The sequence below is a fragment of the Notolepis coatsorum genome (assembly GCF_963971535.1).
Source record: "Notolepis coatsorum genome assembly, chromosome: 17".
NCBI lineage: Eukaryota > Metazoa > Chordata > Actinopteri > Aulopiformes > Paralepididae > Notolepis > Notolepis coatsorum.
In genome coordinates this window covers 62,757,576-62,781,556 of record NC_140181.1, presented here as the reverse complement: position 1 = coordinate 62,781,556, position 23,981 = coordinate 62,757,576, and the positions used below count along the sequence as shown (strand labels likewise).

The window sequence follows — 23,981 nt, the reverse complement described above, 5'->3', positions numbered from 1 at the left end:
TTTTTAACACTTTCATTGCCAACGACGATGGATCTAGTTTGTTTTTTTATTCACGATTTGAATTCATATTTCATCAATCTAGTCTCGCGTTAGTGCTGCAAACTCTATTTGAGCTCTATTGCGAAAATGCCGCCCCCTATAGTCTCCCTGTGGTACTCCACCCCTTTGGAATGGATTGCATGAAAACACATGGGGGGGAAATCCAGCGTCCTCATTTTACTTCTCAGACAAGTCACCCGAGAGGATCCAAGTCATTTCCAAGCCCCAAAACAGCGTGGAATACATATTTCCAGTACCCAGCATTGGATCAATAAACGCGATCGATATTTGGAATGGCGATCAGGAATTGGAATAATCTTTTTGGAGAACATCTGATCTGAGATAAGGAATCTATTTTATAATAATATAATAATAATAATAATAATAATAATACTTCGTTTTATATAGCGCCTTTCAGAGGACCCAAGGTCGCTTTACCAGTCTTAATCAGAGCTTTTTTCACAGAGACATCAGCGTGTGCCCTGTGTGTGTGTGCCCTGTGTGTGTGTGTGCCCTGTGTGTGTGTGTGTGTGTGCGATCAGGAAATAAGAGATTTGATTTTTCAGCTCGCTTCTCTAGCGTGCATAAGTACCCTTTAACTGAAAATGACGTGAGGCAAACGAGAAGAACATAATAATTGTTTTATTTGGACTTTTCAAGCCTGAAGAAATAAAAACAAACAAACCTCACTTGAACTTCTGAATACCTCACTTGGCTTGGCTCTAGGGGTGGACGGTATAAACGGTATACGGTATAAACGGTATGAATTTGCTCTACGGTATGGATTTTGACTATACCGTGTAACCGGTAGAGCAGCTCTAAAATAGCAATGACGTCATGTAACCACAGCGTGACTATTTCAATCGCATTTGCCCCTAAAAATAGATAGAATTAGTCATAGATAATAGATATGTGCAAACTGGAAAAAGTTATTTAGGAGGCTTTGCGCAGTGGGCGTGTCAACACGCAATTGTCATTTCATAATAAACACATATCACTGCGGCGCACAGCAAGTTTCAATTTCAATTCCTGGCATTTTTAACCAGTGGAGAAAGGTACGAGATTTCCCTATCGTTTTTCTTATATGAATTATTCAACGTTAATAAAACATACCTGGTGATCAACTACAGTTTGCTGTAAACATTATGATATGTGTGTAGTGTTATGATAACGACGGCTGCAGCGGGAGGACGGCTGCAGCAGTGGATTTGCGAATAGCATGCAGCTGCAGAGCCGCAGAGCCAGGGGCGCTTTCAGGTCTGGTCACAGGCCCGCTCAACAGCGCCCCCCCACCCAACGGCTGAATTGCCAATGGCTGAATTGGAGTATTGCACAGTGCTGATTGGCCACTGACGTTTCTGGTCGCGCTAATCGTGTGACGCCTGTTTCTATCACCGGTTAAGCTTAGGCACTCTTTCGAAGTTGGTTAAGGTTAGAGTTTGTCTTAGAGCAGGGCGATAGAACACCAGCCCTGATTCCAAACTCTAACCTTAACCAACTTCGAAAGAGTCGCCTAAGCTTAACCAGTGATGAACTAGGCGTTAGGTAGTTTGCAGGCTGTTGGGAGGCGGAAATGGGCGCGTCACGCGATTGGGCGCACATGTCACATGACCATAAACGTCAGTGGCCAATCAGATCGCACCAGAAACGTCAGTGGCCAATCAGATCGCAGAACGCGAACGCGGAACTGGAAATCCGCTGGTAAAAAACTAGATGCGGAGGGGACACGTGATGCAAGGCTTCTATCCTCCCTACAACCGACCAGTGGGGGGCACAGTCGAGCAACGTTCAAGACAGGGGAGGGGAGAATTGGAAAATACGAAATTGGGATGGGAGAAAAAGTGAATAAAAAAAAATAAACATTTAATGGAAACAGTTCATACATAACATACACTTATTTAGTATGTGTTAAAAACAAGATGGACAAATGCATAGGGCTAAAAAGAAGAGCTAAAATAGAGCTAAAAGTGGTGAATGGAAGAAAATAAAAAACGAGTCCAATCGTGATGTTAATTGGTTACAGTCCACAACCCAGCTCCTCCAGTCCACGGCAGTTAGCCCGTCCTGGCCCTGCCTGGTTGTGGAGCCTGATTGCCACCGGCACAAAGGACTGCCCGAAGCTCTTTGTGGTATGTTGGGGGGGGATAAGTCTGTGGCTAAACGTGGACCGCATTGCGGTCAGCTCATCATGGAGGGGGTGGCAGGGGTTCTCAAGGATGGCATACAGCTTCCTCCTCGTCCTCCCCTCTGCCGCCACCTCCAGACTGTCCGCTCCTACCACAGAGCTTGCTTTTTTGACCAGTTTATTTATTTTGTCTGTTTGTGTTGCCCCCCAGCATACCACAGCGAAGAAGAGGGCACCAGCCACCACAGACTGGCTGGTAGAACATCTGCAGCAGTTTGCTGCAGACATTAAAAGACCTGAGCCCTCTCAGGAAGAACAGTCTGCTCTGTCCCTTCCTGTAGAGGGTCTCGGTGTTGTCAGTCCAGTCCAGTTTATTGTTCATGAACACCCAGGAAATTATAGTTATCCACCATTTCTACCTCCACCCCCTGGATGATGATGGGAGTTGGGGGCTTCCTCCTGCTCCGCCGATGGTCTACCACCATCTCCTTCGTCTTGCTGATGTTGAGCTGTAGGTGGTTTTCGTTGCTCCACTCTGTGAAGCTCTCCACCACAGTTCTGTACTCCTCCTCATTGTCGTTGGTGATGTATCCAACGATGGAGTCATCAGACTAAAATAAATCCTAATGAAACAAGTAATTAGAATAATATAAGCCTACTGTTCATTCATTAGACACGTAGGCTATACAGTGTGCGTGTGTGTGGCGCAACAAGACTTATGGAATATTAATGCAGTCTATTCCACTATAGATATATCCACGTGATTAGCTTTAGTTCTTATTTATTCATCCACTGTAATTTGCACTGCTGGTGTAGTAGGCTACATAGTGTATTTCAATATCTGTTTTATTGATTAATGATATATTTGAAAGAATGCAGGTTATAGCTACCGTATATAAAACGACAAATCTGTGTCCCAATGGGATATATTGCATGTTGGCTATAACCTGCATCCTTTCAAATGTATAATTAATCAATAAAACGGATTTAACAAATAAGAAATACAAATGCCACAGAAGGCATTAAATAATTATTATTTTCAATCATTTCACAATAATTGCATAATTGTGTTTGAATATCTGAGTTTGAGTAATTAACTAATTATACATTTGTCAAATAGCTGGTTCAGATATGGTTAATCCAGCTGCCCTGTGATCAGATGAATCTATATTTATTTTTCCGACATCAAATGCATACTTTTTTATTGTACAAATATTGTCATATTTATTTAAATTATGATTAATTAATTCCAAGGAGGCCTGTAGAGTTGACATGAAGGAATCACTATGATTCCTCCCAAATAAAGCCCTTAAGAACACTGAGCACACCAGTCTGTCAAGTTAAGACTGCTCCTCAGCGCTCCTAAATCCTGCTCCGAATCCAAGACGAGGGACGTTTGGTGAATCCCAAAATCGGCCCGAAAAGGTCTTAAGTGGCCCTAAAAGCAAATGTTCTGTCTTAAGTCCGTTGGTGAATGAGACTGTGATTTCATCACCTCAAAAGCCCTGTTTTTTTGGGTTGAAAAACAGGGCTTAGCTGTTCCCTAAGCCTAATGCATGCACAGAGAAGAAAAGGGTATGTATCTGCTTGCTCCAGGGTAGATGGCAAATAAGCTAATTTCCTAGAAAGTTGGCGTGTTCCTTTAAGACACTCTGTATGGGTCCTTGAGTGCAGATGGGTTTGGTATTGTGACCAGGCTGGGGATGAAATGGTTGATTACTTCCTGTCTGTCCCCAGCATGTCCCAGGTGGACGTGGACTCAGGGATAGAGAACATGGAGGTTGAGGACAGCGACCGCAGGGAGAAGAGGAACTTGGCTGAAAAGGTAAAAAGCAGCACACAGCGCTCTCGCCAAACGGCACGGCTCCTTCCTTTATTGTCTAGTTTAAAACACTTGGCCTACTCTACTTTGATCAAACTCTCCTTGATCAAACAAGTCTTGGTTGTAACAATAAAGATTAACCCTGCTTTCTAGAAACATTGCAAATAAGAATAATCTCAGTAATATCACCCAGTCCCTCGATGGTTCAGACACACTTCTTTATTATCTGTATTATCTCTCCTATGCTCTAAATTCCATTGCTATAGAAGTGTGATCAGGTGCATGCTACCTCCCCCCTTGTGTCTGCACCCCAGGAATCCTCTGCCAACTCGGATGTCTCTGAAGAGCAGGCTCTGCAGCTCATCTGTAAGATCCTCCGAGTCTCCTGGAAGGAGCAGGACAGAGACGTCATCTATCTCCCCTCGCTGGCCGCAGAGTTCCACCACAGCCCTAAAGACGGTAGGCCACCCATGCCTCGCAGCGGACCCCCGGGTTGTTCCACACTAGGCCAGGCCTCGCAGCGGACCCCCAGGTTGTTCCACACTAGGCCACCCAGGCCTCGCAGCGGACCCCCGGGTTGTTCCACACTAGGCCAGGCCTCGCAGCGGACCCCCGGGTTGTTCCACACTAGGCCAGGCCTCGCAGCGGACCCCCGGTTGTTCCACAATAGGCCAGGCCTCGCAGCGGACCCCCGGGTTGTTCCACACTAGGCCAGGCCTCGCAGTGGACCCCCGGGTTGTTCCACACTAGGCCACACATGCCTCGCAGCGGACCCCCGGGTTGTTCCACACTAGGCCAGGCCTCGCAGCGGACCCCCGGGTTGTTCCACACTAGGCCAGGCCTCGCAGCGGACCCCCAGGTTGTTCCACACTAGGCCAGGCCTCTCAGCGGACCCCCAGGTTGTTCCACACTAGGCCACCCATGCCTCTCAGCGGACCCCCAGGTTGTTCCACACTAGGCCAGGCCTCTCAGCGGACCCCCAGGTTGTTCCACACTAGGCCAGGCCTCTCAGCGGACCCCCAGGTTGTTCCACACTAGGCCACCCATGCCTCGCAGCGGCCCCCCGGGTTGTTCCACACTAGCCACCCATGCCTCTCAGCGGCCCCCCGGGTTGTTCCACACTAGCCACCCATGCCTCTCAGCGGACCCCCAGGTTGTTCCACACTAGGCCAGGCCTCTCAGCGGACCCCCAGGTTGTTTCACACTAGGCCAGGCCTCTCAGCGGACCCCCAGGTTGTTCCACACTAGCCACCCATGCCTCTCAGCGGACCCCCAGGTTGTTCCACACTAGGCCAGGCCTCTCAGCGGACCCCCAGGTTGTTCCACACTAGGCCAGGCCTCTCAGCGGACCCCCAGGTTGTTCCACACTAGGCCAGGGGACACCGTTTGATAAGACTTTGTCTCAAGGACCCCCCCATCTGATCAGATTCCAGTTGAGAAAGTGAAACCTATGATCGGAGTAGTCGCTTTCATTTTTGCATAACCTCTGGTAGGGGTGGGAGATACGAGTAACTCACAATACTGATATTTGGCCCTCGATAACGATAATGCACGATATCTGCGATTATGGATATATTGCAAGAAATGTAATCTATGATACCTGTGTAACTAAAGAAGAAAATATAGCCATAAAAAGCAGAAATTATGTTTTTATTCACAGAATTGAAAGCTTATTGATTCTTTAGTGTGCATCGCAAACTGGCCAATTGTACATGAAACAATGTACAACAAATTGCATAGTGCCTCTTTACACACTGACAGCAACTTGATTATCTATCTAACTATCTATATACATCATCTGTTTTATCGAATAAAGAAATCAATATCAATACTTTGTGCCAGTGTATCTATAAGGTATTGCAAGAGGAAGTACGATGATATATCGCATCGCAGTATCAGATTTTTCTTTTTTTTACCCCAAACCTCTAGTGAATGAAAGTCTTCTTTTGGTGTTCATATACAAAGCTATTCAGCTTATACAACGCTCAGTCAGTGCTTGGTACATTGCTGTCCCTTGATGCAATTAAATAGTGATATTTAACCATTCCCAAGAGAGTTTCTCTATGCAGACCCATGAGGATGACTGACCTTTTAATAAAAAATGGCAAGCTTTTGTTTACAGCCGACGTATATGATCTGCTGACATAAATACAATTCCACGTTGAATACATTTGCCATTCTCTCTTCTCTCTCCAGTTTACTCCGACTTCAAAGACCTGATTGGTCAGATTCTGATGGAGGTTCTCATGATGTCCACCCAGTCGCGCGTCCACAACCCTTTCGCCAGCCTGACCGCCACCTCTCAGCCAATCGCAGCTGCCAAATCCCCCGACCACCGTCTGACGCTCGTGCAGCCCTCCAGCCAGGGCAGCAGCCCCATGGCCCCCTGTGCAGGCTCCTTCGGTGCCAGCTCTCTGTCCAGGCAAGTACCCAGACACCACACATTACCTGCTCAATGTTTATTTCACACAGTCAAAGACGGAAAGTGGCATTTAGATTGTTCAGTGTCTATCCCCTTTATTGACATGCTCTAGAATTATCTTAATTTGTTTCATATTGTTCACTGATGTGTGTTTAGGAGTTGCCCTCTTGTATCCAGTTTTTAATTGTATTTATTATTATAATTCTACTTTGACATGTTCTTAAACACTCACTGGTTCCCAGTTGATTTGTCAACCAACATATCTCACAATGTTGTCCACAGTCTGTATGGCTGTAGTCCACACCCGACGAATGTGAATGCCACCACGATGACCTCACCATCCATCCCCACCCCGACTACGCCCTCTGCCCCGTCTACCCCACAGTTCATTGTGCCCCCCAGCCCGACCACCGCTGCCGTTCCCCCCAGGCTCTCTCTTAACCCTCCTTCTGCTCCCCAGCCCATCTCTCAGCGCTATCGGCCCTACTCTGTCACCTCCCCCTGGGGGGCTCCCGCCGCCCCGCCTAGCCCAAGCCACCGAGGAGTCAGCCTCTCTGTGCCCATAGCGCCCCCCAGTACCCCGGCCCCTCTGCCCCCGCCCAGTCCACAGTCCCTCTCCCTCAACTCCCCCAGGCCTCGTCGCCATCCCGTCTCCACACCCCTGCCCACGGTGCCCCCTTCACCCAGATCAGCTGCCCGACGAGCCGCCCTCGCTGCCCGGATCCCACCTTCTAGGTATCTCCTCGACCATCTGCCTGGTGCGCCCCGCAAGCTAGCGTACTAAAACTTAACCCTGTGTGGCCCAAAGGCAACCGCTACCCAGTAACATGGTTTTGGATTTGGTGTGAATTAAAAAGCTTGCTAGGTGACATCTTAAGATTTTTGCAGGCCTAGTTTGTAATATGAAGTTGTATGTTGCACATGTGTAATTTAGACCTAGTTTGTAATAATGAAGTTGCTTGTTGCACATGTGTAATTTAGACCTAGTTTGTATTATGAAGTTGCTTGTTGCACATGTGTAATATGAAGTTGCTTGTTGCACATGTGTAATAGGAAGTTGCTTGTTGCACATGTGTAATATGAAGTTGCTTTTTGCACATGTGTAATATGAAGTTGCTGGTTGCACATGTGTAATATGAAGTTGCTTGTTGCACATGTGTAATATGAAGTTGCTTGTTGCACATGTGTAATTCTTTAGGAGACCCAACTGTTTTACCAGTGATTTTTATTAGATCCATCTAGTGCAGTTTGACAGAAGCTGGTTGATAGGTGCTACACACACGATAGAATGCTTGGCAAACGAGGGACAAGGCTAAATAAATAGCATCTCATATTTGCTTGCTGACGGCGTTACCACTCATCTCATTTTGCATGCTGGTCTTTGAAGCTCACAGCACTGGTATTTATTAAGAGTGAGAGCGCGTTGACAGATGTCCTTGACACGTATATTTGCAGACAAATGGTGTTTATGAAAGTTGATTAAACCAGATAGCATGCAGCAATAAGAACTGGTCTTTAAATAAGTTGGAATCCTTGCCTCAGTGCTCCCTTCTTTCAACAAGCTAGCCTCACTCCTGCATCCTTTCCTCAGTGCTTCCTTCTTCCCTACCCTCCCCCCTTGTGACCTACTGTATGTCCATTCTCCATCAGTCATGTTTCTCTACCTCCCCTCTGTCTGCCCATCCTCACGGCTCGTCCTTCTTTCCCTTCCTTCCATCCTTCCCTCCTCTGCTCTTTCCCCGTCTTTCCTCCTCCACGCCAGCCCTCTCTCCCTCCTGTTCTTCGCCCTCTCTGACATGTCTCAGGACAGCAGTGACGAGTCCGAGGAGGAGGAGGATTTTGCAGGGGTTCAGTTTGGGTCCAGGTACACCGCTTGCACGGTGTGTTTTGTGTGTGTGCGCGCGCTCCATGGCGGACCTACCGCATGCTTCATCGTGCCAGCTAGCCCACTAACAGCAGTGCACAAACACTGCAGCATGGAGAGTGAGGTTGGAGAAAGACACACTGGAGCACAGGCTCGGCCATCCTTCAGAGTCTCTTAACGGTTCCAAAAAGTAGGGACTAATACGCTTAGCTTTGTTGATATGCTCATCTGGTAGTAAGTAGTTAATAGGGTTTGTGTAGAAGGGGACTGAATATTGGGGAATTCTTGGCACCGAAGCTACACACACTAGATTAGTCTCAGATTATATACTGTTTCATGGGGAATTCGTTTTACAGCAGTGGCTCAAACAGCCAATTGTTCTAGAATCGAGATAAGAACAAGGCACAAATGCATTATCTCCTGGCTAGAGTGATTTGAAGGTTATTGGCAAAAAAACGTATTGGATTATATAACTCGAGCGCATATATGGAGGAAGGCATTGTTTGCGCTTCTACCGTTTTATCTCTATTCCCTGGACCGTTTGTCAGATGTTTTATCTGTGCAGCTCAGAAAAAATTGCTACAAACTTTTACAACATTTTCAAACTTCTCATGGTGGGCATTTAATAATTCAGCCCCAATTTCACATTCAGTGTCAAAGGAGTTATAGCCTGGGGCAGAGCCGATACCCATACAAGGTCTGCACACTATGGGTAGATAACATGACTAACACCAACATAGCCTGAAGTTTGTTGCGGTGTGACACAGCTCACAGACCAGAGGTCTGGCTTTCAAAGCAGACCACTAACGGCAAATTACGAGTCTTCGTCCACACAATATGGCCAGTGAAAGCTGTCCAAAGAAAACCATTATTTTGCTTCAAACGGCTCTTCAAAATGATCAGCTAAAGTTCTAATGTGTAAGACTTGTGTAAGAGACTTAAGTCTCTTATTTAAAGCTCACTGTTGAGCCGCTGCTTCAATCGCAATGCTGTCACTAATGCCTTATGTTTCTTTCAGAACCACTGGAAGAGATTTTGCTTGTATTTACCCGTACATATCATCTTGTGTGTCCTGGATTGACCATGTTTGTTTGTTCTCCTGCTGTTTTTTTTAACGAGTGCGCATCTCTGTCTGTCTATAGTCTGGGTGCATCCGGAGGGGGGATGTCCAGCGATCCGGCCGGTGACCGCTTCACCATCGAAGCGTGCAAAGAGACTGAGATGCTGAACTACCTCATTGAGCGCTTCGACAGCGTCGGCATGGAGGAGAGGAAGGCTCCCAAGGTAGCTTAACCCTTTCGTCATCCGGGGGAACCACCCATTAATGCACAGTGTAAGATGTTATAATGTCGGGCGTCCTGGTGGCCGCAACGTCCCGGGTTCAATTGCATGTCATCCCCCTTCTCTCTACCCCCGACTTCCTGTCACTCACTGTCCTAGCTAATAAAGATAAAGAAAAATCTATTGTTTTATCTTACACTGGAGCTGAAAAATCTGGGAGTGGGAGAGGATGTAAAATAGTCAGATGGCCAAATGACTACCATCTCACCCAACCAGTGGAAATATATGTTTTTCCACTTTAGCACCGTATCCAAGACCATTAACACTTTGACTGCCGGGACCCGTCTTTAGACGTCTTTGCTGGCCATGCTAAAGTTGCCGGGGGACGCTGTACGTCGTCCTTATATCAATATTTCAAAAATCTGCGATCGGATTCATAATGTCCCTCCGCTGGCCTGAGATCCACCAGCAGGACCCACTGAGCTCTCTGGCGGTTCAGGAGCGCCATCTGGTGGCCGATCGGCGCAACCGCTTAACAGGAAGCGCAGTAGAGGTTTTGCTGGTCGGCCCTATTACTTCCGGGCACTCGGTATAGGTTCCGGCACTCTAGCTCGTCACACTACATAGCGATCGATTGCCAATAACTCTATAAACAACATGATTTGGACGTATATACCATTATACAAGCTGGAGATGGACCGGGTAATAATATATCCCATAATGATAAAATGTCTACTCGACGATGATCGCCCAACGGCGCGCGGAGACTGGGGTGAGTTTCAGCGTGTAACGTTACCATCTTCGATACTAACTGCTTTTATCAACATTTGACCCACATTAGATGATTGGTATAACGCTGCCCACGGAATTATAAACGCCCCCTCGCCCATCCGGTCAACATCAGATGACGTGTAGTAACTTCTAGAAGTACGTCTAGTTGGAATTTTTTATATCGCACTGATTGCCATCAAACTGTATTTCATCATCAATATAATGCATTTGGGGCTATATATCACGTTCTGGAGAAAGCTGCAGAAAGAGATGAAAACATACTTATACATTAGACCATACTTTACTATGAATATGTGAATGAAAAAGTTTAACGTTGCTACACAATGAACAATACATATAGGACTTTGAATGGGCCCTAATAATGGCAATGTAGCAATAGAATTTAAAAAGTTATAGCCATGCAAAGAAGGGGTACTTCTCCATAGACAAATAGAGCCGGCAACCTATGGTATATCATTAATTTAACCCAAGGCAACCAAAGTGTTAACACATTGACGGCCACGGGTATTAGACGGACCCACTCTATAAGGCCAGCATATCATAATAAGGTTTCATTGTGCGTGAGGCTGTTTGTAGAGCTAAATCTATACTTTATATTATTGCTATCTGTCCATTCTCATTGTCAATTGACACTATAACCCGTCCCTTCAAAATGGCTTAAAGGAAGAAAAAAAATTCATCAATACGTTCCCATTTTATAACGTCTTGAATATGAACGTTATATGGGATTGGTCTGGTATATTTCCTGCAAAACGAGATACAGGGCTAATAGCTAATAACGTTAAATCGAATGGCGTTTCGGCCCTACAGAAGCTAGAGCTAAAAATCAAAATGCATATTGTCGGTATCATGGTCCACCATGAATGCATGAAAGGGGGGGGCGGGGGACGTCGTTTCTGTTTATTGATTACCAATAACGGCGTTATCCTCAGTAGCCACATTCGCTGATCGCCTGGTTGGGTATGATAACAGGCCTGATCAGTGTGTAATTTACGTGAAAAAGCTCTTACCGTGGGCCGGTTGGACTGCAAAAATGATTTCCCAGTTATCGATCGCCATCTAGTAGATCGATATGTCCATTGGCTGATGATATATTCCTTTGCTGCGTACTGAATTCCGCATCCCAAAACGTATTCCATGCTACACGCATAGATTCAGCCTAATAGGAAACTCCATTCAAGAACCAAAAAAAAAAGACACCGTTCTGCCACAGGGAACACTGCATTATCGAGACAGCGCCCCTATGAGGATCTGGCCGGTAATGCACTTTTCCGAATTCCAAGAGTAGGGTAATTCTGCACTGCCGCTCTGTGACATTGAGTAGGTTATTAAAATGGAATAAAAGCCAAAACAACCTAGCCACGGATATGTCCGTGGTTGGCCCTTTAACACTTTGATTGCCCAACCCGAGTTTTCTCGGGTTTACCCCCCGCGGGTTGAATGCCCATCACGAGAATATTCGTTTTTTCTCTTTTTTTTTTTTATTAGCGATCTGAATTAATATTTCATCAACCGAGTCTACCGTTGGAAATTCAGCCACCCCAGGCCCTCAGATATGAAAAAAGCGCCCCCTATCGTCTCCCAGATGGTAATTCACCCTTTTGGATTGGACTCATGTAACCGGCGTCGATCAGCTTCACTCTGGAGCCTCAGAGCAGCAGGGATTATGTGTTTTTACAGTATACGCGGTGGATCAATAAAAGGATCGATTTTTTCGAATGGCGATCAGGAATTGGAATAATCCATTTGGATACCATCTGATCTCGGGTAAGGAATCTATGTTACCAGTCTTAGGATAATCGGACCCGTTTTCACGGAGATATAAGCGTTTCCCATAATGTGTCCCCCAGGCTGTGTCCTCCAGGCTGTTTGACTGTGCGAGCGGTCAGGAACTAGGAGAATCGATTTTCAGCTCGCGGCACGAGCGTGCATGCGTACACATATACTATCGATAATCTAGCGTTTATTTGAAAACGATTCATAAATAGGCCGAAAAATGACAACGTTCTAGAATATTCCAGTAAAGGGCGATTATCATGGAATGTCTTATTTTTTCCGTGAAAACGAGTGCTTTTCAAAATGCTAGAAAACGGAAATGAACCGATAAAAAAACAATCTGCTTCGACAATGTTGACTGGAAAATGAGTCTTTGATAAGCGACGGGCAGATTAGACACATAGCCATAATTTAAAACATAGATTAGGCGATATTAACGTTAACATTGAAGTGGTGCTGGGCATTCAAGGGGGTAAAAAGGAATTAAGCTTGGGCTCTGAAAGTGTTAAGCATGGCGCCGAAACACGGACATGTCCGTGGTTGGCCGGGAGTGTGTTAATAAGCTCCAGTCCACCGCGGCCAGTGATTCAGCAGAATGTAGAGAAGGCTGTGGTGACATTGACAGGCTTGACGGTTAATCACACTCTATTTTTCCTCTCCCTCAGATTTGCAGCCACCCCAGCATCAGTCAGCTCCTAAGCAACATTCGATCTCAATGTATTTCCCATGCCGCCCTGGTCCTGCAAGGCTCCCTCACCCATCCCAGGTCAGCCAACCAGACACCATGACATTTCACTGTCCTGCACTCACACTGCCATTGCACTCGTTCCTCTCTCGTCATTCTGTTTGGGAACATTCTTCTTATTCTTTCCTCTCTGAATGAGTCTCCATAGCAACTAGTCTTTTCATCTTGCCTCCACACAGACTTTCTCACTCCCATGGCGTGCTCTGCTTGGAGAGAGCATTTATTTAAATTTTTTCGCTTTTTGAGTGGTTATGAAACTGGAATGACCACCACAGTGTACTGTATATACTGTAGGGCTGTAAAAATTGGCCAACAATGACAAAAAGGTTTCTAATATCTACTATTGCGCATTATTAAAACAAAATAAATTACCTTTTTAAGATCAACATGTCATACCTACACTAGCATGTATATAGAATAATGTATTCGCTCTCTCTCTCTCTTTCTCTCCCCCGCTCGAGAGATCAAATTAATGAAAGTTTACGGTATATAGCATGAACATTCATTCATGGAAAAGAGCAAGGTGTGATAAACATGAAACAATATATTTTCCTTGACATGAAACGGGAAATAGATCAAACCATTAGGGACCTGCATCACGCTTCTGTCTCTATTTATTATTCAACATCTAGAAGTTTAACCTGAGGGATTATTTACAATAAAGTGTTATAAAAAGAAAAGAAAAGTAGGCTACTTACATTATTGACGCTAGAACTCCATAAACGCTACTGTTAGCCTATAAAGGTAGGCCATCACTCTCTTCACGGCCGAGTTGGGTTCTGAACTCTGCCATCATTGATTGATTGAAAACCGTTATTTATCCCTGTAGGGAGATTCAGATCATGCCATTAAGTTGTTGTTGAAGTATTGGCACATTCTTCAGCTCAAGGAATTGACCTACATTTAATATTCACTCCGCTAAATGAAAGTGACATTGCGTCTCTCCTGTCCGTCATGCAGCACATTCAGGCCCATGCGAGAAGTCGAGAAGACAGCCGGGGGCCTTTTCTTTCTATTCATTTTCACAATCAAATCAAATGTATTTTTATAGCCCGAAATCACAACAAATTGCCCCCATGGGTAATCAAGAAGAAACATCACAATAGATTCACAACAAAAATCCACAATTTTTGCAACACCCCCAGACTTTCCCCAATGAAGATGAGGAACAACTCCCTAAAACCAATAGGAAAAAAAACAGGGGGAGAAACCTCAGATGGGCAATTCAAAGGGGATCCCTTATCAGGGTGTCGGTGAATCAAATGTGTATGTACAGTATATATATTTTTTCTTTCGAATATTTGTTGACACCCCTAATATATTGTGTATATATAACTTGTTTTGTGTGTCTATGTTGCCTCCACACAGGAGTCCTCTCCAGCAGTCTCTGCTTGTACCCTATATGCTGTGCCGGAACCTTCCGTTTGGCTTCATCCAGGAGCTGGTGCGCATTACCCACCAGGAGGATGAGGTCTTCAGACAGGTGGGAAACACACTGGGCCACAGATTGGGTAAAATCAAGCGGTATACCGGTAACCCCTTAACATTTTGTGTGCCAAAAATGAGCTAAGTCGTTTCTGGGTAGTTTTTCCTTTTTTTCAATATTTTTATTCATTATCCACCCAGGGAGCCTGTTGTTACATATGGAATGAGTCTGAGGTCGCCAAGGTGCAATACCAGCCGCATCCCGCTAGACGGCGGTATCGAGCACCCTTTGTAACTTTGTATCTTCGCCTGTGGGATGGCCAAATGTCTCGGGTTTAATTTTTCCTTGTCGGCCAAGGCGAACGGTTGTCCCGGTTGCATTGAAGCGTGTCAAATATCCCCGGTCCATATGTTGTGGTGGATTATGCCGTGGACCAAATCGACATTGGATGTACCAGATGGCGATCAAACAATTGGAATATTATTTTTGGAATACTCTCGATCAGAGGTAATAACGACCTGACGTAAATTTCTTCATACCGATCGGGCAGATTTTTTTACCGTTTTTAGTGTTCAATACGAATGCCGTTACTGGCAATCAAATAATCAGAACCCCCCCCCCTTTTCATGCATTCATGATGGAACATAATACCTATGATATAGATTTGATTTCAGGATAACGTGTAGGGCTATAACTCAGCATTTCATGAATTACCCTAGACTGCTCTAAAACCATACTTATATTCACCACGGTATAACACAGGAACGTATGGATGGAAAAATTTATTCTTTTTCACATATTGAACGATAGATCGGTGATGTCAAATGGGCCATAGTATTGTATCCATAGCTATAATATAGAATATAGTTTATAGCTCTACAAACAAGGTGACGGATCCCTATCTATGTAGACTGCTGCGTCTAATGGCTGGCACTGGAAGTGTTAAGCCTAATCGGTACCGGGCCGAGATTTATTTAACGTTGCACAAATGGATCAATACAGTCCGTATTAAGTAATGTTGTGTTTCTGTTTCAAATGTAGCCAAGAGTAAAGACCCTAACCCTATCAAAACGGCAGTCAAAGTGTATATTTCCAGCACTACATTTGTTTAGAAATGATTTTAAGAGCTATTAGCTAAATATGAGCTTATAAAAAATCTCTGCGCATTGCATCGGAAATCTGACGCAGACAGGAAGCACTCTGGAAATCGTTGTAGTCCAGAGAAAGAGGAGACCCAGGGCTTTCGATGGACTGACGTCTACATTTCATAGAACTACGCTACCCAGCTCACACCAGCCGCCGAAAATTTATTATTTTCTTACAATGACTGGAATGCCGTGTTTATATCTCACAGGTCGAACAAACTTCAACGGTATTGCCATACAATACAACATATATTGTTTCTTTACCTTTCTGTGAGTCTAGGAAAAAACGTGTCTCAATCTGGTAAAAAATGGCAGAACTGTCACGATTATCTGGAAATAACTGTATTTACAGTAGATTTCATTCACTGTCTTTGCTGCCCTCTACCGGGCGCCTGGTGGTACTACATCCAGATTTAAAAGTGCCATCAGAAATAGATCTGTGCTTTTTTAAAAGGGGTATTACACGACCATAATAGAGCCATTTATAGGCCTGATATTCTATATTCATATTGCATGTATCCAGATGGCAATGGTTAAAGTAATCATCTTTAAAATGTTCATATAAATAAACGTCTATTTTGCCACTCTCTATTGGCAATTGATATAACACAATAGTGATTAATCATTATACCTATACCCAGGCCATGAATGCTTTACATTTGCTATTGGCTCTTCTAAACACTGGTGTCTGGTAGGACATTCCTGGGGAAATCATCTAGTACACAGGAAGTGATGTGTGTATCATCACCAGCAGTGGTTTGTTTGGAATTAATGGAATACTCTGTAGTTAGCTTGAATTTTCATGTTGGAAAGCAAGTCCTTACAGGGCAAAAACGCAACAGCAATTATCACTTACTCACACATTGTCTTGTCCTGTGAACATTTTTAAATCTCTTTCTCAATTCTTGGAATTCCTATCCACTATCTGAACCGGCTGGGTTTTGGCAGGCTGTGGCCACCACTGCATCCACTCTAGTGAATGACATTGTGGGCAGTATGTTACCACTGCAGCATATTCCTCTTTGAAGCGCTGAATGCTATCGGCCATTTTCGGTTACTTGACAGATTAATTTATGCAACATACAAAGGACTGGCACACTTACAGTCTTGCAGGCAGCTCCTCTGCAATTGGTTTATATGCAAGTTGTGTTTATATATGTAAGTAACTGAAGAACCCTGATATAAAGGATGACTCTACTCTATAATGTCAGCTGAATAACCGCTTCTTACATCACCTCTGTTGGTCTGAAATTACAATATTTAATAATTATGGAAAGGAAATAAAATGATGTATTAAACTTTAATTAAAGTTATATTATGTGAAATTTCATCACAATTTTCCCGCTTGCTGGAAGTAATATTTTGTGATGCCAATTGATACGTGTGACATTTCACTTACCATCTCTCTGCTCATCTGTATGTTTCAGATCTTCATTCCTATCCTTCAGGGCCTGGCTCTGGCAGTAAAAGAATGTTCCTTCGATAGTGACAACTTTAAATTCCCACTCATGGTAAGAACTCCTAGTTGTGGCCATACTTAGTTACTGGATGGGGGGGGGGGGGGGGGGGGTTGGTGCTTAATCTGACCGTGGTTATTGGCTTGTTTGGTTTAATGTGGTCTTCTAAATGCTAGCTGGCAGCCAATCGGACAGCCCGTCTATTCAAGTGATGGAGGGTGGGTCCAGATGTGTGTGTGGAGGAGTGTGTCTGAATGTATAATGGATTGGCTCCACTGTGCCACCGCTCATCTGTGCTGGTTGTGAGGATGAATCTCTCCCTAGTTTGATGAGCTGAGCTATAAACCTTGAGCATGACTTCCCACCACGCTTTTCAATACGAGTCCCAGAATATGGGAACGCAGAGTTTTACTGGTGCTTCTTTCAAACCCTCGTAGAAAGCCAAGTAGAGTATTTAGACTTCTTAGTCTATTTTTGCTATTGGATCGCCACAGTCAATAATTGAACATGATTAGTGAGCTGCTGGCCAAAAAAATTACAATTAGACTTTGTTTCCCTCCTACAAATGGAATAAATAAAAATAGCCTTGGATGTTGAATCAAGTTATTTCCAAATCGCACCTCAAAAGTAAATTTAGATTCCATTAAAATGGAGCACATGTATATTATATCACTCATAGTATATATTGAGATTTATTAGTAGTATATATCGAGTGTTTATTGCCGATATTTATTGTAACATTCAATATAACTGTCATATATAGACCAACCCTCATCTGCATGCCCGAAATTCGCCAAGGGGATCAATAAAGGAATATCTTCTCATCACCCAGGAGCTCTTGGAAGGCCTACAGATGTGTAGAGGACTAAATGTACCTGTGGCTGGGCTGCCCTGTGTGGCTCCTTCTGTACCATCACTAGCTGAAATGCATTCGTCACTGAAACTAAACCCGAAGACAACTAATCTATATTCTGCGAGTGGCGGCAGTTCGATTTCCTTCCATTTTTAATATGTGTTTGTTTCCACAGGCGCTGTCTGAGCTGTGCGAACTCAAGTATGGCAAGACTCACCCCATGTGCAGTTTGGTGGGTGTCCAGGAGAACATATCCAGTTTTATTGTTGCGTCTTCTGTTCCTGTTACAGCATAGCGATGGCCGAAGAACAAAATCTCCTGCATAAAAAGAAAGTGGGGGGAAAAAACTCATATATGCACTAATACCTGGTCGGTATTGTTAACACATATTATAGTAATATAGTCCAAACATTTTGTATTGTATTGGGTATCCTTAAAAAAAAAATAGCATTCTGCAAGAAAACAAATTTTTTTATTTCTCAGATGGGAGGTTTTGTTCTTCGGCCATCGATAGAGGAGTGCACTTTTGTTCTTGGGCATCAGAATAAAAAATAAAGTAGGACAAAAAAAGATTCGGTGTGGGAGAAGTAGCAGTAGAATCGATGATAAAACAGCTCTATACAATCACTACACGGTGTAGTGTGTGCAAGATCAGTAGGAGAAACGGTGATGAAGTGTTATTTGTTCATGAGTCTGACTGCCTGGGGTGTTTAAAACTGTATCTCTGCGGGCGGCTAGGTGGTGTAGTGGGCAAGGCGCTCGCCACCAATGCAGGAGACGCTGGGTTCGAGCCCAGCTCTCCGCATTGCTATCAGCTTGGCTGGTCGTTCATACTAACACAATTGGCAGTGTTAGGGGTGGGAAAGCTGGTGGGTGGGTCCTGGTCGTTGTAAACAGCGACTCATACAGTTTGGTCGGGGCGCCTGCTCAGCGAGGATAGGATCTAAGGGGGGTAGTGTGATCCTTCCACACGTTACACCCTCTCAGTGAGAGTCCGCGCTGCCAGGTAAAAAGAAGCGGTTGATTGGCTACACGTGTGTCGGAGGAAGTACGTGATAGCCTCCACTCTCCCGTAGGTGCGCAGCGACCAGGAAGGGGATTGGGAATTGGCATAACGACTAACATTGGGATGGGAGAAAAACGGAGGGAAAAGGAGGGGGGAAAAGATTAAAAAAAAACTATCTCTGCCTACATTCTGATGTCTATTCTGAATCTGCCTGTACGGTGTCATGTGTTCAGTTCACACACAACATGCACTTAAACCACCTGTTCTTAGGCCTAAAGTAATGTTGAAATGTAGTCAATAAAAAGCACAATTCATGTAGTATTTCCTATAGAATACATGGGACATTTACTAGATGTCTGTATTATTGATATTGTCCCTTGCAGGGGAAAGGCTCCTGATATAGAAATACCTTATCTGTATTGTTCAGCTGGATACAACTGGCTGACCCACTTCACTGCAGAGGAATGTGTCTATTTTATTCATGCTTGCTCCTGGCTCATTTATAGAAGAATGGCGAGACAAGAGTCCCCCTGTGAATGAATAAGGACCAGGCCTATATTTAGCCTCAGTATCAGCTCCACAATTGCAGTTCTCTGCTTTATAAGACTGCCATGTTAAACTTGCATTACTTGTAAACTCTCTGATGACTTAAGTTACTTGTTGTCTATATTGAAAAATGATATACATCTGTGCGTTTACTTTCTGTAGCAATATCCTTTATAAAGCATAGAAAATAACAACCTTTAAAAATCTTACTATGGTATCTCAGATTTTCATTCAACAAAGAACAGTATTGGAATACCGGTAGTATAAGTCTGGTAACAACAAAATTCCAACGCCCAGTCCTGTAATATAATCACACAAAATTGTCTTTTTGTCCATCCTGTGTAGATGACCTTGCTACCCTTATGGTGTCCCAAGTCTCTGAGTCCTGGCTGTGGCAGGGAGGTTCAGAGGCTGTCCTACCTGGGAGCCTTCTTCAGCCTGTCTGTCTTCGCTGAGGATGATGTGAGTCTCACTACTGATGGATCACATGTCCAGCAAACCTAATTTCTTCATCTGTACAATGTACAACATATGTACAGTAAATGTGCAACCGCCTCTGTCCGTTTCTCAGACCAAAGTGGGAGACAAGTACTTCTCAGGCCCAGCCATCACCATGGAGAACACCCGTGTGGTCAGTCAGTCCCTGCAGCACTTCCTAGAGTCGGCAAGGGTACGTATTCATCTCAGTCTCTACACAACCCCCCCCCCCCCCCCCCCCCCCGTTGAAGCGATAATAAAAGGACGGCACGCCACTAACCACATGTCCTCTTCCTCAGGGTGACCTGTTTAAAATTCTTCACAACATCTTACTAAATGGAGAAACACGCGAGTTTGCGCTTAATTACATGGCAGCTCTGGTCAACCGCAATGTGAAGAAAGCCCAGATGCAGGTGAGACTTGTTGAATTCACAGCCCACAGAATACTAGGAGTTGGAAGAATGTTTACAGCTACAGAATACATATAGTCAGAAACGAATAAACCGAAACCCATGCTTTCCACACAAGCCAGTCAGCCTTACAGGCGTCACAGAGCAAAGACGTTGATGCTGGGAAAATACATTTCACTTTGGCTTTCGTCTGGAATTCCAAGACATTTAAATTTTCCTGAGTAGGTTTTGGAGAAACAAGGTTCTACCGTTATAGTATAGGTTTATACAACTACAGGATGTGTGTCAGTAACTACCTGACCTATGCTTCCTGTGTACTATAAGGTTTCAGTCTTTCTTATATCACAGCTGATCCCTTTCTTGATCCTCCTCTCCTCAGACGGACGACAAGCTGGTGTCGACGGACGGCTGCATGCTGAACTTCCTCTGGGTGCTGCAGCAGCTGAGCATGAAGATCAAGCTGGAGACGGTGGACCCCTTCTACATCTTCCACCCCCGCTGTCGCCTGCTGGTCAGCCCCGAGGAGACGCGCCTCAAGTCCACCATGGAGGAGCTCAAGAGCTGGTTGGGCGACCTGCGTGAGTTCACTTTATGGTCACCATGATGACGGTCGCGCTAACCCAGTGAGATGTTACGCATCAGAAGTTAGGGTGATATTGATGACCATACTTGTCGTGTTCTGTATGTGTATTTGAAGGTAAGCACAGTAGAAAACGGTATATGCTGCTGAAAGGTAGCTTCTAATAGATTACTGTCAAATCACTGATGAAGATGTATTACCAATTCTGGCTTTGGGGACAGTTTTGAGTATAATCTTTCTAAAGTCTTAAGAAGTCCTTTCCTGTAGACTGTCAAGTAGCTCTTCAAAAGCAACAGGGACCAAAAATTCTATCTGAGCGCCAATGGTAGCGGTATACAGCTCAGAGTACCTATCAAATGTATGGCCATTTAAACATTTGATTTGACTGGGATTGATTTAGAGAAAATGGTCCATGTGGCATCTTTAACCCCTTGCCATTTTGAGCCTTTTGAACCTTCATGAGCAGAGCAGGGTTTTGAATGCTCACCTGTTTTGAAGAGGATTCATGTGCCGCTGCCGCTGTGGTGCATGATTCTGAGGACGTAATCCCCCTTTTCCGCCCGAAGTTATATAATTCTGGTAACAACAATATTCCAACCTCCAGTCTTCCCTGTAATATAATCACCTGAAATCCACTCTGAAATTAAGTCACAAGCAATGGGACAATCCAAACGATTCAAAATACACGCCATGTCAGAAAAGATGCAAATATTCCGATCCTATTGATAGTTTCTGAATCGCATGTGTTGGAATTTGCTCTGCTCTTGCCAACAGACGAAGATCCCAGCAAGTTCCCAGAGCCCAAGTTCCCTACGGAGTGCTTCTTCCTGACGCTGCACACACACCACCTGTCTATCCTGCCAGGCTGCAGGCGCTACATCCGCAGGCTGAGAGCCATCCGCGAGCTCAACAGGTACACACACACACACACACACACACACACAGTAGGCCTGGGCAATATACTAATCATTTATAATATTATCAATTAATGATAAAAAGTCATATATTCATATTTCCCAAAGAATGATTACTGAAATATCTTTTTTGTGATGTGATTTGTGTGGTTCTGTGTGTGTATTAACAGCGTTGTGTCTGTTGTCCCCTCAGGACTGTGGAGGAGCTGAAGAACAGTGAGAGTCAATGGAAGGACTCTCCGCTGGCCAGTCGACACAGAGAGATGCTCAAGAGATGCAAAACCCAGCTGAAGGTCGGTCACATGTGGTCCTTGTCAACAGACCTGTTGTCTCGCTCTTATTTTCTCACTAGGTGTGTTTACATGCACAGTAATATTCCAATATCATTTGGGATACCCAAGTATTTAGTCTGTGAGCCGGCGTATGTAAACGCTGTTTACAGTAGTCTGGATGAGCTCATATCCTCACTGCAAGAAACCCTAGTATGACTGTGGGGATAGGCCGCTATAAGCTGGGAGACTGAGACAGACATATAAAAACCTTATCCGCTCTACTGGGAGCTCTGTTTCCATGGTAATATTCACAATATCCTGTTTACATGTATAAATGGTCATATTGGTAATCTGGAAATTAAAATGTATATGAACACCTTTAGGAGTCTAACACAGGATATTGGCTGGTATCGGGAATATTATTGTGCATGTAAGTCAAAGCAGCAGCATCTGTGAGAATGACTTTTAAATACCCGTTGCTGTATTTAATAAATAAAATAAAATACACTTAGGGCTTGTGTCCATAGCGGATGTTTTTTTCAAGGCGGACCGCTTTGAAAAAAAGGGGAAAAAAGCTCAGAGCGTTTTCCTGGGTCTCGCGACTGCCACGGCTCCGCCCCTTCCTCGATGTTGATTACCTTGATGAGCGCGCTCCTTTCCAAAAGTTGAACTAGTTTCAACTTTATGCGCTGGGAGCGCTCCTCCCAAAAACGCTGCCGCCGAGAGCTCATAAACGCGAGGCGCGGCGCTGGGAAGAGGAGCGCGCCTGTCGCGCCTGTAGCATAGAAATGAATGACAGGAAGGAGCTGACAACTCATAAAACGTCCGCTATGAACACAAGCCCTTAAGGTTCTTTATTGTATTTTTATATCCAAAGTGATACATGTTCGTTCATAGTCATTACTTTCATGTAGGCCTGTCACGATAACACATTTTGCTGGGCGATTAATTGTCCCAGAAATTATTGCGATAAGTGATATTATTGCGGTTTTGAGAGAAATAATTTTTTTGAGAAATGTATTTCCCAAAAGTTTTCAATCAACTTTTTTTTTTTACTAATATAATGATAATAGCATAATAATGCAAGGAAACCGTTTCAAAGTGCAATAAACCTTTATTTAACATTGGAAGACATTTTAAATATCCTAAATTACTACCTAACCAATCAGATATGAGGTAGCGTCAGAAGCAGAGTAACCTCGTTCCCAGTTTTATCTCCGTGAGAGCAATGATAAAACGAGCAGAGCAATGTGTGTGGACAAGAGGCGGGTTGCTACGTTTACTGTAGGAAGGGGCTTTTAGACCCATGTTTTTATTTTTTGCTTCGAAAAGAGGGACATCCTCTCAATATGCGGGACGTGGGACATTAGGTAAAATGGCTGTGCAGTATACAACCAAAAGCGGGACACCTGGTCACCCTAACTGTGGCTCGCGTTTGTTTACTGTGGCTCGCGGATTATGTGATGGGCAAGCTACTTGGAAAATGTAGTAAGCTACACTACCAGTTACTCTCGATTAAAATATAGCTCAACAATAATCAAATAAACACAAATATATACTATCTCTATTGGAATGGAGACTTTTCAGCACAGGATAAACTAGGGATGGGCAAAAAAAAACATCGATTGATCACATGATGTACTTGAGTACTCGTGGAGGAAAACGCTGTACAAAATAAACGTCTTTTCCGGTGTTTTAGACTTTGCTCTTTTATTTTGAAACCCACCGACCGGAAGTATTGTTGTTATTATCCTAGCAGAACCTATGAGCGGACAACTTGTCTCGTCCGGTTCTGTGTTTTTGAGCTAATGATAAAACAAATGTTGAGATTGTTGGTGAACAACTAACTTTAGGTTTTAACGTTAGCTACTAACGTTAGATGCAGCTACTACAGGCAATCAACGATGAGGAGGAAGCGTCATAGCATCAACACTAGATCTTTAATCTTTATTTAGCAGTCCAGTTTCTCCGGGCAGTAGCGTATAGCGTTTGTTCACGCTACATCACTACTTGGGTCTAAAAATAGCTA

General features: G+C 44.2%; 1 protein-coding gene across 1 annotated transcript in view; it reads left to right on the top strand.

Annotated features, from left to right (window-relative positions):
* The window catches only part of ube4b (ubiquitination factor E4B, UFD2 homolog), a 63,039-nt gene that overhangs the window by 17,104 nt on the left and 21,954 nt on the right, over positions 1 to 23,981 (top strand). Inside the window, exons 4-17 of the mRNA XM_084333209.1 lie at positions 3,902 to 3,989; positions 4,301 to 4,445; positions 6,183 to 6,408; positions 9,415 to 9,556; positions 12,787 to 12,887; positions 14,235 to 14,349; positions 16,865 to 16,948; positions 17,923 to 17,979; positions 19,645 to 19,761; positions 19,871 to 19,969; positions 20,076 to 20,189; positions 20,566 to 20,764; positions 21,541 to 21,679; positions 21,874 to 21,973. Coding sequence (XP_084189335.1) covers positions 3,902 to 3,989; positions 4,301 to 4,445; positions 6,183 to 6,408; positions 9,415 to 9,556; positions 12,787 to 12,887; positions 14,235 to 14,349; positions 16,865 to 16,948; positions 17,923 to 17,979; positions 19,645 to 19,761; positions 19,871 to 19,969; positions 20,076 to 20,189; positions 20,566 to 20,764; positions 21,541 to 21,679; positions 21,874 to 21,973 — 1,726 coding nt within the window. The remainder of the gene's footprint in view (positions 1 to 3,901; positions 3,990 to 4,300; positions 4,446 to 6,182; positions 6,409 to 9,414; positions 9,557 to 12,786; positions 12,888 to 14,234; positions 14,350 to 16,864; positions 16,949 to 17,922; positions 17,980 to 19,644; positions 19,762 to 19,870; positions 19,970 to 20,075; positions 20,190 to 20,565; positions 20,765 to 21,540; positions 21,680 to 21,873; positions 21,974 to 23,981) is intronic.